Genomic DNA, 19,857 nt, shown 5'->3' with positions numbered 1-19,857 from the left:
TAACATTCTCAACTCTAGATAGGAATTTCTACTTTGTTCTCCTAATGTCAATTTCTTTTTCCTTTCGACAACACACACAAACCAGATTGTAATTCTGGTAACCGACTTCTTATTCCTGGCCTGGGGATATGTCTTTACATAGTCATAGAGGTTCAAGAGAAATTGGTCAATATTTCATACTCCCCCCACAAAATCCCTTCATAATCCTTATCTGAGGTAGACTTAGAAGTACTGGGGAAGGGAGATGATTAGAATTCCAGTCTCTGAATAAAGGAGGTCCCAGACTGGAAATGATGTTGCTGGATTTCCTTGTAGAAGATCTGTTAAAAAGGTAGTTAAGATCATCATTACAATATCAACCAGTGAAACGGGATATACACATTTCTCTTTTCCGAAAACATACACACAAACCTTCCTGAAGACATAGGACCATCTCTTCCCTTATCTTTCTAAAGGCAATAAAAGGGGCTGGGGAGATAGCTCAGTTGATAGAGTGCTTGCCTTGCAAGCACAAGGCCCTGGGTTCAATTCCCCAGCACTGCAAAAAAAAAAAAAAAAATCACGTTGGTACAAACAGGGTCATTTTTTGAGCTTAAGCAGTTAAATTAAGGAAAGTTTTGTCTCTTCTAGGAAGCCTAGGGGCTGAGTATATGAGTATATGGAAGACTTCTCAGAATAAGGCTCAAGATGTCCAATTGTAGGTTCCTAGGAGGAAGGAGGGAATAATAAGAAAATTTATATATTGATCTGCTCTCATTTTTAAATATCATATTTCACTGCATAATTGAAAAAAAATGTGCAACGATTATGCAGTATAGTAAGCATCAAGAAAAACTATAGGTCTCTCCCTCCTTCTAAGTAGCAGCTCCCAAGAATTAGTAATATATTAAGAATAGTTTGCTTAGAAGTTTTCAACCACCTTTTATAATAATATTTAATATTATTACATTGGCTATGAAGTCATCCTGTCAAAGTAGAAATTATTTCCTAATAACATTCCTCTTATTTGCCAATCCCTTTTCATACATACAATACCTTTTAGTTATGGATACAGAGATGACAACATTTATGTAGTCTCAATGTAAGTATAAAGTTTCTCTAACTTTCTTTACACAGATAGGGTGACATGGGAGTCCTTATTAACGTAGACTTTTAGTTTGTCTACTCACAGTCTGACCACATATACTGCCATCTTTACCACTTCCGTTTCCTTCGTTTGGCTGCCAGCTGCTTTCCCTTAATCATATGTATCTGTAGTCAAGACTTGAAGAAATAAGGCTGCCTTAGAAGATGTGAAATAAATACTTGTCACTTATGCTCAATATCCTTCTTGGCCCCAGGCAAGCCAACACTTTGCCCTTCAGAAGAACATTTACCTGGGTTCAAAGTGTAGCTCAGCAATAGAGTACTAGTATTAGATCACATTTTAAATAAATTGTTTTCTCCTGGGGTTCTAGCCACAAAAGAGAACAACAACAACAACAACAACAACAAACCCTACAAATCTAAATGTTTAAAGAAAATAAGAATAACCTATTTAACAGACTGGGAGACAGTTAATTTTTCAAGACCTTGTGAAAACCATTTAACGGCAGAATCTGTTTCCTCATTTGAAAACAAAAGGTAACCTAGCTAATATTCATTCAAATCTCTTAAAATTCTAAGTTCACAAGCTCCTTTGTAAATTGGTAATTAATATTTTAAATATTTACAGCTGCATAATTAATAAACAATATACTATTAACAAATTTACACAGTCTTTTCATCTTACCAAAAAAAAGTGCAAGGTAATGTGGAATAGCTTCAGAAACCAAGCAAGAGAACAGTTCAGCTGTTAGGAAAACTTTGTAATAGAACTTTAGGGTTTTCCAAAAACAGAGGGAAAATCCTTAGGCTAAGAGACCAACACATGTAAAGATGAGAAAGAAGTGGAGCAAAGAATGTACACTAAAAGGAAGGGGGGGGGGGAATGGGAAAGAGTGGGGTGAAATAAATGAGGAACTTAAAAACAAATCTTTATTCAATAATGTATAGAAAACCACTGTAGTTCCTTGAGCCTAAAGCAGTCATTTAGGTCACTGCATATAAGACTACAGGGACTTCTTTTACATCAGAATTTGATACTACTGATACTTTGTGACTTATGTATTGTTGAATAATTTTATGTATTTAAACTTTAAAATTTCACATCTAAGATTTTGAAAAAAAATCTCAAATACACTTCAACCTGATACATGGAGGTGTGTTAAATATACATTACTAAGTAGAAAATTAATAGCTATCATTTATATCACAAAATGTATAAACCATACCCACTAGTTAAATATCAATACTTGATCACACTTTAAATAAACTGTTTTCTCCAAATTAGTAACAAATATAAATTTCTACTACACAAAATAAAGACAATCATAATTTGCTGGATATTTCAATGAGTGTGAATTTGTTTTATATTCACCTTTTAAAGAAGGCAAGTAGCAAGAACCCAGCAAATACAGCGGGTTTTTCTTTTAAAGACAACTTCTTAGGTAGGTCTGAAAAGTATTTTAGCCAAAGCTGACAGAACATTTTTGAAGCTGTAAGCCAAGTAATGCAACCAGAGAAGGGTGGGATGGAGGAAGAGGAACAGATGTTTGTAAAAATGGTTGGGGTAACTTCTTTGCGATGAATCTGATAGCTTGAGTGTTCTGTATTTGGTAGTCAACATGTCTAGTATAGCTCTGGCATACTTTAGGAAGAAAACAAGCATTTAAGGAAAGTGTTCCATTCATCCTTACAAAGGTCATTCATTTAGATACTAAATGCCACAGACATGCAAAATTATCAAAGAAATATTAAATTCTTCTAATGATTTTTTTCTTTTGCACAAAATATTTGCCTTTGAAGAAGTCTTGTTTCACATTGTACACAGCTCATTTCTATGAAACAAAGAACAGTAGGAGGAAACTCAGGTTGTAGTTATAATTCCACTTAAATGAGCTCTTAGACCTTTAACTATCTCAATTTTAAGGTGAAAAAATTGATAAGATCGATAACAGAGCTTTTCCAGCAAGAACGTTACACTGAATTCTTCTTATGTCTATGGAGTATTGGAAGTTGGACCCAGGAGTGTTTTACTGCTTTATTACTAAGCTATATCCCCAGCCCTTTTTGTTCTTTTATTATGAGACAGGCTAGGACAGACTGGACTGGAATTTGCAATCCTCCTGCCTCAGCCTCCCCAGTAGCTGGGACTACAGGTGTGCACTACCATGCAGGGCTAACATTATGTAACCAGATATGGTTCTCTTTCTCTCCTTGCCCCCAAAAGGAAAAAAAGAAATATGATTCTGTATTCTATTAAAAATACTGAGAATATAAAAAAGCTCTAACTATGATGTTTCTAAAGGGGGGAAAAAAAAAAGTAAAGTAAATCTTTTGGGAGTATTACTGAAAACAAGCCAAAACACTGTTACAAAGGCAGGAAGTTTTCATTTACCTAAATATTTTAATGTCTAAAACCAAAAAACTCATTGGAAAATCATTCAATTTTTTTCCACTCTTAGTTGGAATGGCCCATATAATTCTCTTCATTTATTGAGATTACCTTTCCTACCCATTGAGAAAACAAAAGACTGATCAGGGTTGTATAGAATAAGATTACAGAAGAACAACTCAGTATGTGTTGAGTTGATAAATGAAAAAATACTTGGGAGTAAATGTGAATTTCTCCCATTCAAATGTTCTCTAAACCTGCACTTCCTTTTCTATAAAGTCGAAAGGTGATTTTTGCCTTAAGAATTTCTTGCTATGTTCCCTCCAGACTTAAAATAAATTCAAACTTCTCCACAGGTCCTTAAAGACCTTGCATGAACCTGCCTTAGCTTCCCCCTCTGACTTTAATACTCTCCGCATTCACCACTATGGTTGCAGTCTCACCATCTTTCAGTACCTTGAAAGCCTGAAGCCATTACCACATTACAACTTGCACACATGCTTTGCTTACTCTCTATTCCAGTCCCAAATACCACTCTTTCAAAGAGATCTTCTGAACCCCAAATCTAAATTAGGTTATTTTCTCACAGCACCCAGTTCTTTCCATTCATAGTTAAAAATTGTGATCCCTGCCATGTATTCATCTGTGGGCTCGCTTGATTAATGCCTACTGTCTTAACTAAACTTAAAACTCCCTTAGGTCAGAAATAACATTTTCTTCAGCATTTATACAGGAAGCACCTGACCAATATTCTATTAACTATATTAAAGAAAATAAGAACCTGTAGTTATAAACATTCAACAGAATATAAATTGAAATAATACTAAAAATAATCAAAACAGGCTTTATTGCTGTTTGGAATTAGAATTCAAAACAAAATGTAATTAGTGGTTTGAATCTTTTTATAAACTGTGGTAATTAACAAATTCTATTTTTCTTTACATTGGACTCTATGAATTAGAAAAATGCACCTTCTGATTTCCTACAATCCATAAGAAAGTCAGTTAAATAAACAGACCATTAAGGTGAGAATAACAGCTATATGTACAATTTACTAATTTATTAGAAATACATTTTACTTGATTAATGTCCAATAACTGTAACATATAAAACCAATTCTGATTATAAGATCTTAACAATATTGTATTTTTTATACATCAAATTATATTATGAACATTCCATGACAAGGCCAGAAAACCCTTCGCTAAAAAGTCAACAGATGATGTGAAGAAAAAAGGTGACATGCTTCCCAACTCATTAATCTGGAAGGATATTTTAGAAGGTTTGGTCCTCATGTAATTATTTTGATGAGATAATTTAAGTTTTGTATTGGCAAAAACTAAACATTCTTATATGTTTGAACATTTCTTTTGAAGTAATAAGCTTCTTGCAATATGTGCTAATGGGAAGGACATATTATTGAAGAATTCATTTTTAAAAGATTATGCATTTAAAAAATGAATAATTTGTTCCTGTAGTTTCAGGTACAGTATATGTCCTTAAGTGACATGATACTTTTAACTGGTGCCCCAAAAACCATAAAAGGAGTAATTCTGACTTTAGAAGTGCCTTTCCTTGCCATCTATTAGGGTGGTCAACTGCAACTGCTGAAGACCTCAGGCAATAAAGCATTCCTAGGCTCAAGTCTGGGGTACTTGAGATGGCAGAAACCCCAAGTTTTTCCCCTTCTTTTCTACCCTCAGAACAACACAGGAAATACTAGCCTTTGTTCTGCTATTTCCACATTCTTTAAGCCTTAGAGGAAGCAAACGTTGGTATTAATGGTACCTGTAAGCCCCTGAACATGGATACCCAGTCCCACTGGGGGTTGAATCCAGGGCCTCATGCATGCTAGGCATAGTACTCTACACTGAGCTACACCCCCCAGTCCATTTCCTCTCACTGTTGATTACTTTCCAGTGCCATCTTCACTAGCAGAAGCAGAATTTAAGACTTCAACTTCTCCACAATGGCAAAAACCCTAAAAAATAGAAAATATGAGTTATACAAGTAGACTAAAGATAAACTGCTAGAATTGTATTTCTTTGGGAGGCTGAGGGAAGAGTATTGCAAGTTCAAAACCAGCCTCAGTAACTTAGCAAGACCCTGTCTCAAATTTTTTAAAGAATTTAAAAAAGGGGGGGGGGGGTTTGCTGGGGATGTGGTTGAATGGTTAGGTACCCCTGGGTTCAATCCCAGGTGCCAAAAAACAAAACGAAACAAAACAAAACAAAACAAAACAAAAAACAAGGAAACGTATTTCTCATAATTTCTTCAGTTTGTCACTTCATTAGCTTCTTACCAGTTTGACAATAAGTAGAATACTCTGGAACAAAATATGAACAAAAAAAGTTACAAAATGAAGTAAATAAAATAATGTTTTGAACACAATAAAATGTTCAGTCCTAACTGTATTTTGTTTTTAAAAAGTAATAATATACGATTTTTTGTAGATTAACTTGCCATTTCATGACTATTTCTTGGCAATGGAGGTTCGAGATCTGGTGCTAGTCTAATGTTTTCACTATTCTCTGGCAAAAGCAAAACAATAATGGACAAGTTAAATGTATTAAATCAATTTAATACACTTCTACTGAAGGGAATGCCTTTTATTCAGATTATATTTTTCCTACTTTGCTAATGCTAAAATGTATTTTTTGGTGAAAAAAATGAAACCTTTGTAAAAAATAAAGCAATAGTAATAGATGCCAAGATTCATTTTTTTTAAGTGGCTTTTACTGGACAAAACTATCTCCCACCTTTTTTGAAATTTAACTGGTTTCAAGACATAAGGTTTGGAACTACCTGGATCTGGAGTTAGACATAAATTCATTCAAATCACAATTTAGTTGTAAGACTTTAGACAAACTCCTCTGAATCTCAATTTTCTCAACCGTATACTTTGCAGAGTAGCTGGGAAGGTTAAATGAGACAACATTTTAAATTCTGCACAGACCAGATGCAGAAAAAAATGTTCTTTTACTTGGCAGATATGTTATTTTATCTTTCTGGGCCCTATAAGTCAATCAAATTCTGATTGTCATTTCAGTCTTGGGAAAAAGCCTCACATGCTTCAGACTAATCCCTCCACACATATTCCAGAGGGTTCCATACTGCTAACATCTTCAGAGACCCCAACTAATCAGTTATTCTATCTATAGGCCTGTTTCTTGTATCTTCAGCCTGTCCTCTAGGTTTATACTGAAGACTTTCCTCTCTTTAAAAGTGTGTGTATAATAAATAGATGTATACCTGTATATCTATATCTAGAGGTTATCTCCTATACTTGAACAACCTTTAGAATCAAATTGCTTTACCTCTCCATTTTGCAGTTAACTCCATTAGTCTCAAAATGAGTTCTGGTCCAGTGTCTATTATTAACTTGTTCATCATTTATAGACTCTGACAACCTCTTATAATTTCAAAGTACACTGAGTTCTGTGCAACTTTTACTCTGTGGCATGTAACACCAGTTTCCTTCCTTCTTAAAACTAATGTTCAACCTTGGTTTCTTTGGTTAATTCAATCAAAAGTTTCATTTTAAACAGACTGATATTCTTTTGTCTTTTTTATGCCAGTCAAACCCAGAGCTTTAATTACCACTTACACACTACTGACTCCTAAATCTAAAAATTTCAAAAATGTCCCTTCGACTCCAGACAATGGACATCAAGACTGTAACCCACTACCCTCCCCATCATTAAATCAAGGCCTCTTATTTTTTTTTTTTTTTTTTTTTTGGGCGGGGGGTAGGGAGCGCAGGGTGTGACTGGGCATTGAACCCATGGGTGCTCAAACACTGAGCCACATCTTCCAGCGCTTTTTATTTTGAGACAGAATCTTACCAAGTTGCTCAGGGCCACGCTAAGTGTCTGAGGTTGCCTTTGAACTAACGTGGATCAACCTGCCTTAGCGTCCCCAGTTGCTGGGATTACAGGCATGTGCCACTATGCTTGGCTCAAGGCTCATTTCCTATGTATTCCTTTCCAATCCTTTCCATTACATTTTCACTCAACCAGTTTGTTTGTTTGTTTTTTAAAAACACTCACTCGCTAATATCTACCTCATACTCTTCTAATCCGTACTCCACATTGCTGCCATGTGATGTAACTTTTCTGTTTAAAATCTTTGGACATGCCTTACAAGCCCTGTTGAATAAGCATAAATTCTTTAGCATGCCATACATGATTCCCTTCTACCTCCTGCTTCCTGGTTTCTATCTTAGTTTTGAGCACTTCTCCATTTATTCTAATGAACAGAGACATGTTCTTTTTTGCTTCTATACCTTTGCGTATACTGTTAATTCACTGTTGATAAAATCCTCCAACTCACCAATCACCCTTCAAAAAAAAAAAAAAAGTCAAATAATTTTTTATTTTTTAAAAATCTCTGTTAAACTTCTTCCTCTAGGGGAAATAAAAATCTCCCCTGAACTATGCCTATGCTGACTGATTTGGATAATTTCTTCAGAGAATTTTTTGTTTGGGATTATGTATTTATGTATTAGATTATGAAGCAACGTCTTTCTCATGGATTCTAACAGCTAAAAAATTGAAAATCATTGCCCTAGGGATTTATATCAGAATGTCCTTTATTTATAAAAGCCCTCCACACTATATTATTTTACTGCCCTAAATCTTTAATTAATAAAAGTAACACTGAGGTTTGTTAAAAAGCTGAGTAAAGTGTAAACTGTGTGTGGTAGCATTCTCCTGTCAATCCAGCTACCTGAATGCCTGAGGGAAGAGGACTGCTTGAGCCAGGAATTCAGAGAGAGACTGGGTAACATAGCAAGACCCCATCTCCAAATAAAACCTAAAATGTAACCTGTGGTGTTTCAGATGTTAAAATCTGACAACCCAAGTGACTAAACTTTTTTTGTTTTGTTTTGTTTTTTTGCTAACTGATATGTGGAGAATAATTTTTACTTTTGAAGTTTCAGATGTTAGAGAGTGAAAAATTATCAGCACACTAAGCAGGATACTAATCAAAAACAAAATATCTAGGTTACAATCTGCAGGTGGCATTTTTTGGAACAGTTTATTACAAGGACTATGTCAACTAATTTTAATTTTCAAAACACAATCTAAACAATCTAAACTCAAAAGTCAAACAAGTTTGCTGCAATTGACACTGATAACATCTTCTGTTTTTGTTTCTGGAGGTACTTGCTTCAGGTTTGTTGGAACTGGAGTAGAGACCTGACCATACCAAGTTAATAAGGTTATTTCAACCCCCTTCATCCTGATCTATATTGATGCATATATTGTACATCTTGCATTATAGGGGATAAAACCCAGGGCTTCTTGCATGCTAGGTAAGAGCTCTATCACTGAGCTAGCCCCCAAGCCCTATATCTATTTTCTTAATCTTCTTATTTCATGTTAGAATAAATAAATCTTAAATATTCAAAGTCAGTCATAATGAAAAGAATTTCTTTCACTGCACATAGTAATTTAAAGGGTAAAGGCCTGTAACCCTACTGACAATTCTAATGCTACCTTCTAAGATGATGAGAAATGCTTCATGGGGAAAACTGAAAACAAAACCACAACTAGAATATCTGCTGCATGTTTCCTAATGATTTTCCCAAAGGTTATGATCAAACAATATAACATGAGCTGTGCTTTTGTTTTTATAGAGTCGATTTTAGCACTGTTGTAGGGAAAAAAAAAGCAACATAGAGGAAATGTAACCAAATATAATCAGATTCAATCCTAATTTGCTTTGATTTTCAATCACTATGTAATTTAGTAGCTTCAGTTCCTCCCTGTACAAGATGTTATATACCCACTGCCTTCATCACAAAGATGATGTGTAGTTATTAACGTGCTAATATCTAATACAACCTGAAGCTCTGGTATAAAGACACTATAAACACAAAACACTTGCTTGACAAACCTGCACAAGATGATTTTTCTAATGAAAAAGCTTTAAAAATGTTTAAAAAGAAAAAAAAAAAATCAATGATTATACACTAAAATGATATTACTGCACAGACTTGTTTGTCCCATCAATATTTCAGAATGGGTGAGATAAACTTATCAAATGATGGCACAGACAATTATAAGCTGTAATATATACTACATAAGTACAGAGTGCTATATGAGAACAAAGTAGGGGGTGGGAGGTAGCCCTTTCACCTGCTATCTCTTAATCTTACTAATACTTTTCTCAGGGTATCATCCCTTTGCGCTAAGGAAATCAAGACTCTGGGTTGTTAAGTTATTAACTTGTCTGAGTTCACACAACTTTTAAGTGGGAGAGTGAGGAACACAGGTTTAACTTAGAAACTATCTTCGGTCCACCTTCCTGGATTTTGCTAATATCTGCTCAGCTATGATTTCCCTGACTGCCCATCATTGTTCATTTTTCGTTCTCCCCTGTTCAATGATTTCTAACATGATCACCCTATTGAACAGGTTGAACTGCTTCCTTTGATCCCCCTTGCTCTCTTCTACTTATTCAAAAGTAGTTATCACTAAAATATTAGAAATTTTATTTATTGTGCATTTTACTATGGTTCTTTGCTAGGCAGATTTTGATAAGTTAGGAATCTGCTTGTTTTGCTCATAGATGGACCCCACCACACACAAAGAACAAAAAACAAACAAAAACCTAAAAGTGACCGGTACATACATGGTAGACACTGGCCCATTTTTCCTTTCGCATTTTTTCAATGTTAGCTGCAATGCAAGAACTGGTTTGGTCATTTTCACTTTTATTTCCTTAGAAAACAAAATAGGTCCTATATCTGAGTCACATTTACATATAAAATGTATTCTAAAATTTGATATAGTTGAAAAAAAATTAAGTCTGGAAATTACGAGTGCAATTTTAAACAAGTGATGAAAAGACAACTAAACCAAACTGCAAAGTGTAGGATGCAGATAATGACCAGTGATTAGTATTTAAAAGCACTTGCCAAGTTCCATGACTCTTTAGAGGCTGAATGTGAGCTACAGATAAAACCTAAGAATCAAGAGTACAGCTTCATTATCCTTGATCTAAAATGTGTGGAATCAGAAGTCATTCCGATTTTGGTATATCTGCATGGCATTATCAATTGAGCATTCTTACTCTGAAAATCAGAAATCCTTAACTGCTCAGGTTTTTGGGATAGTGATGGTCAGCCTATACTCTGAAGCAATGGTTTGGGGTGTGGGGAGGACAGAGTTGGAATGACTGAGTTGCAAAGTTTTACTTTTACCAAAAAGGGATATTAAGAACTAAATACAATTATTATCATCATAATTTTATCATAGCATATTAACATAAAAAGGACAATTCCAATAAGTTAATTTTATTTGGCAAATTGAATTCACAAGCATGCCAGTATATAAAATAGTTCCATGTAAAATTAAGTTCTAAATGTGAAAAACTAAAACTGCTATGGTTTTACTTAGAAAAAGGACAAGTGAAGGATGAGTGGCATTAAAAATCTTTTGGTCACTAGAAGACACCATATTTTAAGTAAAAAGGACAAGCCCCAAACTGGAAGAAATGATCTTTAAAGCCTGCCAAGTACTGTTATACAGAAAATAGAAAAATCATTACAAATTAGTAAGAAAAGGTAACCCTGAGCAGGCCATTCATAAAAAAAGAAAATGAATGATCAATAAATAAGTGAGTCTTATTTAACAACTACACAAGTTACTGGGTGATGGAAACAAAAACTACAATGATGTGCCATTTCATATTACTTAGAATGGCAAAAATTAAGTCTGAAGTATTTGTAAGGCAGAGAACACATCCTCTTGTCCACACTTGAAAACTGGCAGTTATCTTAAAAAGTGTAAGAAACTTATACTCTGTGTCTAAGACACTCCTACTGGATTTATATTTCAGGGTGATCTTTCTCAATGACAGTTTTTTGGTTGTTATAATAATAGAGGTACTACTAAATTAGAAGTCAAAAGAGCCAGGCACTCTTCTGCATAAAGATAATGCTGCTCCATGTTCCATGTCTCGTAACTACTCTATAGACTTCCAGAGAGGGGTTCAGGAAGAGGAAAAAGAAGAACCCTAAGGTCAGATATTTCTGAACAAGATTTGCAACCAACATATACGTATTAGTTTAACACAGATAATGATTTTAAAGAATTCAACTACTGTGTTAAAAAGGAAGATTCACTTTCTTTGATTCAACTTTACTGAAAATAGTTTTAACAAATCATTTTTCACTAACTGCTTTTTTTGATATGGAAATGCCCAATTCAATGCAATAATTACAATCTGTACTGGTAGTTGTATTGACAGTGATGCTATTCATTGATGCAAAGTACCCACAATTTCTTCTAGTAGTGCTTCTAATTTCATGTGTACACAAATGACATTGGAATCTTATTAACCTACAGCACCTGAATCAGTGGTAAAAGGTCTGAGATTCTACTTTTCTAACAGGCTGTGAGGTGAGTATTATGTTACTGGTCTAGTACCATACAGTCAAGACTTGAGTATAGCTGAAATGAATGAAGCATTTGCACAGTGAAATACATATTAATTTATTGTAACTTACTGTTTATATTTCAGTAAGAGCATTGTTTTTTTAAAATGTGAATATTATTAGGCTTTTCATTTTATGATAGCATACAAGAAATTGTAAAATATTTTCTATAAAAATGGGATGTAGGGTAAATACAAACATATTTTGAGAAGTATTATTAGGTGATTTCATTGCTGTAGGAATGCAGCATGTACTTAAACATGGTTAGGCTGTCACTAGGTGACACAATTTTATAAGACCACTATTGTGTTTGCAGTCCATTGTTGACCAAAATATTATGTGGTATATGACTATACACAAGAATATTCCTTCTTTAATAGCAAACAACTGGGAAGCAACTAAAATGATCAACTACAGAAAGCTGGTACAGTCACATAATGGAGTACACACCGTATTAGCAATAAAAATAAACTAGAGCTATCTGAATAAACAGATAAATCTTGGACAAGTTTAGTGACAAAAAAGCAAGCAACATGGGGCTGGGGATATAGCTCAGTTGGTAGAGTGCTTGCCTCACAAGCACAAGGCCCTGGGTTCAATTCCAGGCACCCCCACAAAAAAAAAAAAAAAAAAAAAAAAAAGCAAGCAACATAAAGATATAAACATTATATTTAAATACGTTTGTTTTGAAACTAGGCCTATTTTATCCGGGTTGGTTAAAATCCTTAACTGATTTTCCTGCCTCAGCCTCCTGAATGCAGGAACTACAGGCGTACACCCAAGCAAAATTGTTTTAAAACAATCAAAACAAAAGCACTGTTCTGGAATATGAAGGTAGATAGTTAAGTATAAACAAGTAGATAGGAAGGATGGATGTCAATTTCAGGTTAGTGGCTGGGGTAAAGAGAATAGAATTTAAGAGGATTTACAAGGTAATTGTCTCATTTTGATTTGTAGCTTTATTTCTTCAGCTGAGTGACAGGTAAGTGGAGAATCATTATATTGTGGGTCATCAATACTTACAATGCTACATTATTTTTCTTAGTTTACCTGGACTGAAACTGTTGGGCATATATGTGTTGGGAAAACACTGCTCCAAAGCACAGCATTCAGGACTAGAGGTCAGAAGACACATTCAAGTTTCAGTTCTGCTTCTAATTGATTAGCTTAAGGTAATTCAAGTAATTAATTTCTTTAGGTTTTATTTATTTCATTGCTAAAAAATAAAATTAAAAAAAGTCAAAAACCCACTTTTCCTCTCCACCTCATAAGGTTGGGTTTGAGAGACAAATAGTGCAACGTATGTGAGGGTAGGAAAGGTGGGAGACATTTTGAGAATTAAAAGAAAAACCTTGATGCTGGGTCCACACCTGTATTTCCAGCAATTAGGAAAGCTGAGGCGGGAGGATCTCAAATTCAAAGCCAGCCTCAGCAACTTAGTGAGTCCCTGTCTCTAAATAAAGAATAAAAAGGGTTGGGGATGTGGTCAAGTGCCCTCTGGGTTCAATCCCTGGTACCAAAAAGAAAAAGAAAAGAAAAACGTTGGTTAGATGAGAAGTAAAATCTACCAGTAAATGAACCAATCAAGTCAATAAACTATTTTCTTGTTATCACTGATTCTAAAGATATGACACCAATACTAACATGGAAGAAAATTTAAGTTTATCAATTAGTACTCTTAAACAAAGTATTATGTCGCATAGCCAGAGAAACTTGCTTACATGGTTCTCAATGCCTTTTCTATTAAGTGAACAGGTGGCACATTTTATTAGCTCTATATTACAGAGGGAGAAACTGACTGGGATGTGAGATAGCATTGCCTGGATAGCATAAGTAACAGAACTTGGAACAGATACCACTTGCCTAGTTCTACAAAGCTACTAAAAACATTGTTTTGTCATGATGCTGTACAGGGACTGTCCCATGAAATAAAAAATTGTCAACTGTCCTTTCATACACATTTCAAAATGGGCAAAGATACTCAAGAAAACAAAACACATATCAACTAGAGGACACTAAGGAACAAAATTAAAACCGCCTAACCTGCTGAAAATCTAATCCTAATCTTGCCAATTAACCTTATTAATGCCAGAGTATGAGAAAAGACAGGTCAAAATGTGGGTGAGGATGCTATTCATTTTCTCCTGGATCTCAAGATATCAATTAAGGCACAACAGAGTTCGCATCTTTTATAAGTTTAACACACTACCCTCATCACTCTTTAAGAAGGCCACCACCACTTCTTCCAAAATAAATTTTACATACAAGCATGAAATTGGGCAGTCCCAGATTAGAGTACTAGTAACCCTAGTAATTATCAAAATAATGTCTTGATTATGATTGTTACCTAAGTTCCTAAGATAAACACATAAAGAGACAATTTTTTCATGGAGAAAAGTCCATGTATTGCAAATCTTTCTGTCAATGTACACATATTAATTTTATTATATACACTAACTTTCGACTCCAAATCTGGTAGTTTCAAATGCTGACACAAGACATCCAAAATCCTATTTACTGGATACTTTAAAAAGCCAATGAATCATCTTATGAATCAAGCATTATACGTTACAGAAAGTATTAGAGGAATACCTTTCAGAAACTAAACAGCCAAAATTTAAAGGTCACTCTCTCTCTATTCCGTTATTTACCCTTTGCTTACCAAACCTACCTTCCACTGACTTAAAGTATTATGTTCAAAGAATTCTGTTCTGCCACTGGCAGAAATCTCACATTGGATCAACCTTTTTTTTTTTTAAAGCAAGAAGACGAGGTTAAAGACTATACAAGCGTCCTCCACACTATACAATAAGACACAACTTTCTCGTTTCAGGGGTAAAATTAAATTCCAAATCAAAACTCTTATTAATTTTCCAATTCAAAGCCGATTCCTGATGAGCATACCCGAAAGTTCTTCCGCAGAGCAGATTAAAGTTCAACCATCTAAAGAAGAACCCTGCGACAGCCCGGCCAGAATACACAAATCACCAAGCTCGGCGCAGATTCAATCTAAAATCGAGGCTGGCACGGAGGAGGACATCGAGTAGAAAGCTGCTAGGCACCCGCGAATCTGAGAGCCAAGGAGAGGAATGTGAACCCGACCCCATCTTTCGGTCCGCTGGGAGGAAAGCGAAGTGAAAGGAGACCCTTCTCCGCGGGGGAGGACCCGAGACCTTCCCAGGGCGTCCGTCCATCTCTCCCTCGCCCCGAGACTCCAGCAGCTTCGCGGAACGCAAGGACCCTCCCACCGTCCCCCTCCACCGAGACACCAGAGTCCCCTCCAGTATACAGACCCGACCCGGAGCAGCTCCCCGGCCTTTCCCTGCGCGCAGAGGCATCCCGGTCGCCAACAACAAAGACACCTCCCGCTCCCCTCCCCCGCCGGCCCCGGCCCGTCCCTCCCGCGCTGCGGCTCCTGGCCTAGCGCCCCCTCCCCGAGCCCGGCCGCAGCCGCAGCGCGTCCCACCCGCGGCCCCACGCACCTGCACAGGGGCGGCCACGGCCGAGATGCCGAGCAAAGGGGGACAGGAGAGAAGGTCTGCGACGCGTTGTCCTCCACGAGGCGCGACCCGCGCTCCGGCCACCAGACTCTTCTCCGTCCACGGACGGGCCCGGGCGAGGAGGGGGTAAGAGGGCTGCAGTACCCGGAGCCGGGACGAAGGACCGCGGGGTCTGAGGGAGCCCCGAGTCTCGTCTCGCGCCGGCCCTGCTCCTCCACACGAGCTCGTGTTCTGCTGACTAACGGCCCCGGCTCGAGGAGCTGGAGCGGCGGCCGCCGGTGCCGGCTGCTCTCGGGCCTCACGTCCCGAGCGGCCGTGGTCGCAGACGCTGCCACCGCCTCCTTTTCTGGCACTGCAGACAACACCCAGTCCCAGCCAGGTCTTTCTTCTCTACGATACTCCTTTCTTTGCTCCTCCTCAGCCCGCCAGGCGCGGAGCTCGCTCTCGTAGCGGGAGAGACACTGGATGGGAACGGAGGGGACAAGTCGAGTCCTCTCTACACCAGGAGTTGGTCACTGACTGGAGGAAGGTGCCAAAGCTGACCCGGGCTCCAGCCTGCGAGCGGGCGTGGGGAGGGACGAAGCCCTTCCTCGCCCAACTTGCACCAATCACAAGCCGCTCAGTGGAGTCGGTAGCGCTGCCGACTTCCGGAGAGGCTGAGTGGCCTCGGCAGGAGGCGGGGATTGCGGAAATGAAAAGCCAATAGGAGTGGAGGAAACCCACCCCTCCGCCGTGATGGACTGCCGCATTCGGGCCAATGGGAGAATTCTCATTTCGAAGAAAGCGGGACTTGTTCACCCGGTTTGAGGAAAAGGCTTGCGCGGGCGGGGGCGCGGGGGTGCTGGTGGAGGCTGAGCTTCGCGGAGTTTCCCGGACCCAGAGCGGGGAGGGCTAGAGGATGTCCTTTTACCTCCGCGGGGAGTCACGTGTACCGACTGGGGGCGGAAAGGCTGGATAAGTTCCTTCCGGGTCACTGAGAGAAGCGTCAACACCTGTGGGAAGCCTCTTTGGTCCTCCGTGCAACTTTTTTAGGTATACCCCACTTGAGGTGGTTGTGGTCTCGGCGATGAGTTCCCAGAAGGGCAACGTGGCTCGTTCCAGACCTCAGAAGCACCAGAATACATTTAGCTTCAAAAATGACAAGTTCGATAAGAGTGCTCAGACCAAGGTAGGACCCTGCCTGTTGTGCTAACTCTGACTCCAGGAAGAAATGATTCATTGGAGCGGGAGTGAGGAAATCAGAGGAGTTGGCGAGAGCGAGTGTGGACCGCAGCCCAGAGTTAGTCTTGGCGGCAGTGCAACCCTTTCTAAAATGTTATTCCCACGCCCTTTCTTTGACCTGGATATGTTGTCTCCTCGTAAATACATGTCATGGTCGACACGCTTAGCTAATTGCACAGAGTGGACGGGACCCTCGTTTAAACCTAAGGTGCCAATGAGGAAATTGAGTTGTTGAACGCTCCCATCTGGATCCTTTCTTGTTTGCAGTAGGAACACAAGGATTGTGGCACAAGTATCTCTTTCAAAATTTGCACCAAGTTGATGCAAGTACAACTTCTTGGAAAACTCGAAGTTTTTAAATGTGTAGGGAATGTGTGAATGACTAAGTGATGTTAGCCTCAGTGCCTCACCAACGTAATGGGAATTTCTGTTTTTCCTAAGATTGTTTTGAAGGGCAAATTTTTAGATTTGTGTAAAAATGGTAGCTTTGGTCTTTATAAAGTCTTTTACTTCTTTAGCAGGACTTCTGTAAACTGATAGAAAATTCGGACTGTTTCCCTAGCCAGAGGAATTGGGTTGTATATAACTACTAATTTACTGTGGTTCTCTCTCCCTGCACCTTTAGCCCTATGGAGAGGACATAACTGACGGCTAAGGGCATATTGGAAGCCAGCATTATATCAGATAAACTTGATACATAAGCTGGAGTTCAAATTTATTAGATTTGAGACCTGAGTTATTTAATATTTAATTTCTCTGAGGTTTAATTTTGAGAAAACCGAATTATTCGATACTGAACTAAGTTATCATAATGGGTGTTCAATAAGTAATTAGTTGCTCAGCATTGAGAGAGAAAGGAAAGTCATCTGTTTATTGTAACCTGTGGTCTTATTTTGTTTTGTTTCCTCTGTGTTTCTTCATTCACTGTACAAATATTTAATGAGCATCTTTTATGTGCAAGGCCCTATGCTCATTGTTGTGCAGTGTTTAAAAGTGTTGACTGTCTGTGTGGAACTTAGAGTTCTCTGCATAATATGGACAATAATTAAGACGAGATATGTAATTACAAGTTGTGATACATGCTGGTGAAGTGTAAGACAGTTCAATAAGAGGTCCTCCGAGGACCTCTCCTTTCTCCCACTTAAATTGAGCAAATTTTCAGAAACAAAACTATAAGCAATATTTGGAAAGATTTTTCCAAGACTGTGCCAATCAGTAATAGGTTACACCAGAATAAAAAGCTGCACTATACCAAACAGATATCTACAATCTTGTCATAAAGATTTTGATTTTGATTTTCCTTTCCTCATTAAAATTGTGAAGAAGTCTCATTTGTCAGTGGGTTGAACCACCAGACTATTTGTTATTGGAAGTTCTGACAAAAATAGAAAGAAATATTTTACTAAGAAAGAATTATCTAGTGGAGAAATAATAGGGCTGGGGCGATAGCTCAGTTGGTAGAGTGCTTGCCTTGCATGCAGGAGGCCCTGGGTTAGATCCCCAGCACCGCAAGAAAAAAAAAAAAAAAAAAAGAAAGAAAGAATAAATAATATACATAGCTAGCTCAAAAATCTGTCTAAAGCGAAGACTTTCTAGAAGCATCTGACTCTGTCTTAGGATCGGTAACTAATGTGTGATAATTTCCTTTAAAGTACTGTAGTCGGAACTGACTAGTTGTACCTCAAAATTTGCTAGAGTTTGTGCGTGATAGTTCTTTTTTTTCCCCTCCTCTGCCAAGTGATTTGTCAGGACTTCATTGAAATTAGAAGTTGGATAACAATAGATGTTTTAGTGGGAAGTATATCTAGAGAAAGCACCAGGGCTGTGGTTGTGGCTCAGTAGTAGAGTGCTCATCTAGCACGTGTGAAGAACTGGGTTTGATCCTCAGCACCATATAAAAATAAATAAAATAAATGTGTTCACTGAACATACATATATATATGTATACATTTAAGTATACTTTTACATGTGTACATTTACATGTATTACATTTACATTAAGTATACATTTACCTGTATACATTTACATGTATACACACATGGATACATTTAACAGTTAAGTGGCATTAGCATTTTGTAACCTCCTGTCACTAGAGTGACTTTAAAAAAGGCCCTGCCTCTGTGGTAATTGGTCAGCAATGTCCTCAAACCATTTACAGGGATTGGGAAGGGTGAAGATGGAGATATTTTAAAATTTGGTACTGAAATGTCAGTTCAGTAAAGTTAAGCCTTGTTTCCTGTACTGGAGAGATAATGATGTATTGTGAATTTTGAACTAAGATAAAAGAGTCACATTTTAGCTCCAGGTCTATGATTTATTTTGTTTTGTTATGTCAGGCAATTTGCCTATAGCTTTTAATCTAATACTGGGTTAATTCAGTCTCTTTTCTTTCTTTCCTCACTGTGAGGATCATTGCAAAAATTTTTAAGAAATAGGGATATGAATCTGAACTAAGCACATGATAATTAATTTTGATCTGTAGTTGCTCAAATCCTAAAAAAATTAATTAGAAAAGAACTTCAGAATTGTTGAAGAATATTGAAACAATAGAAAAGTATATAAAACATGAAAGTGAAAAATTGCTGTTCCCAGCCCTAGTTCTGTTTAGGTTTAATCACTGTTAAGTTTGTTGTGTATGTTTCTAGATATCTATGTACAGATTGTGTGTATATAATAAAATACATTTTCCTTCTCATTTAGTATTAGACCATAGAGATTGTTCCTTGTTTTTAATGGATGAATAATACTGTGTAGTAAATTACTTAGCTACTCTTCTGTTAATATATATTTGAGTTCACTTTTTCACTGCCTTTTATAAGGCTGCAATAAAATTTTTGTATTCACGCATTTATCCCACATCTAGTATCTGGTACCAACCACACTGTACTTGATGCTGAGGGTATAGGGTTAAATAAAATATACAGTCACTACCTTAATTGAAGCCTATAGTTTGGTGGGACAAGTTACAGACATTAATCAAATAATCTTTCAAGTATGCTAATGCCAATAGCAGTATTAATTATGAAAGAAAAGTCTAGGGAGCCTAAGAATATCTGGCAGGATTAAATTTGAAGTGTTAAGGAAGGATCTGCTGAGATTGGAAGGATAAATAATATTTAACTGAATGAAATGGAAAGAGCAGCTATCATCCTCTGGAGACTGCTGATTGTTTTATATGTATAGTTAGCATTTTTTTTTTTAACTACTATTTCCCA

At 37.2% G+C, this 19,857-nt stretch overlaps 2 protein-coding genes across 2 annotated transcripts in view; one reads left to right on the top strand and one right to left on the bottom strand.

The window, feature by feature from the left end:
- Positions 1–15,956, bottom strand: part of ABHD17B (abhydrolase domain containing 17B, depalmitoylase) — a 43,638-nt gene extending 27,682 nt beyond the window's left edge. Inside the window, exon 1 of the mRNA XM_079112047.1 lies at positions 15,404–15,956. The gene's annotated coding sequence lies outside the window, so the exon portion shown is untranslated. The remainder of the gene's footprint in view (positions 1–15,403) is intronic.
- A 385-nt stretch (positions 15,957–16,341) lies between these two features.
- The window catches only part of LOC306644778 (uncharacterized protein C9orf85 homolog), a 97,268-nt gene continuing 93,752 nt past the window's right edge, over positions 16,342–19,857 (top strand). Inside the window, 1 exon segment of the mRNA XM_079112052.1 lies at positions 16,342–16,589. Within this exon segment, the coding sequence (XP_078968178.1) occupies positions 16,488–16,589 (102 nt within the window). The 5' untranslated portion in view covers positions 16,342–16,487.

Source organism: Sciurus vulgaris (assembly GCF_902686455.1).
Source record: "Sciurus vulgaris genome assembly, chromosome: 15".
NCBI lineage: Eukaryota > Metazoa > Chordata > Mammalia > Rodentia > Sciuridae > Sciurus > Sciurus vulgaris.
Note: the sequence above shows the minus strand (reverse complement) of the source record. Positions and strands in the feature narration are given on the sequence as shown.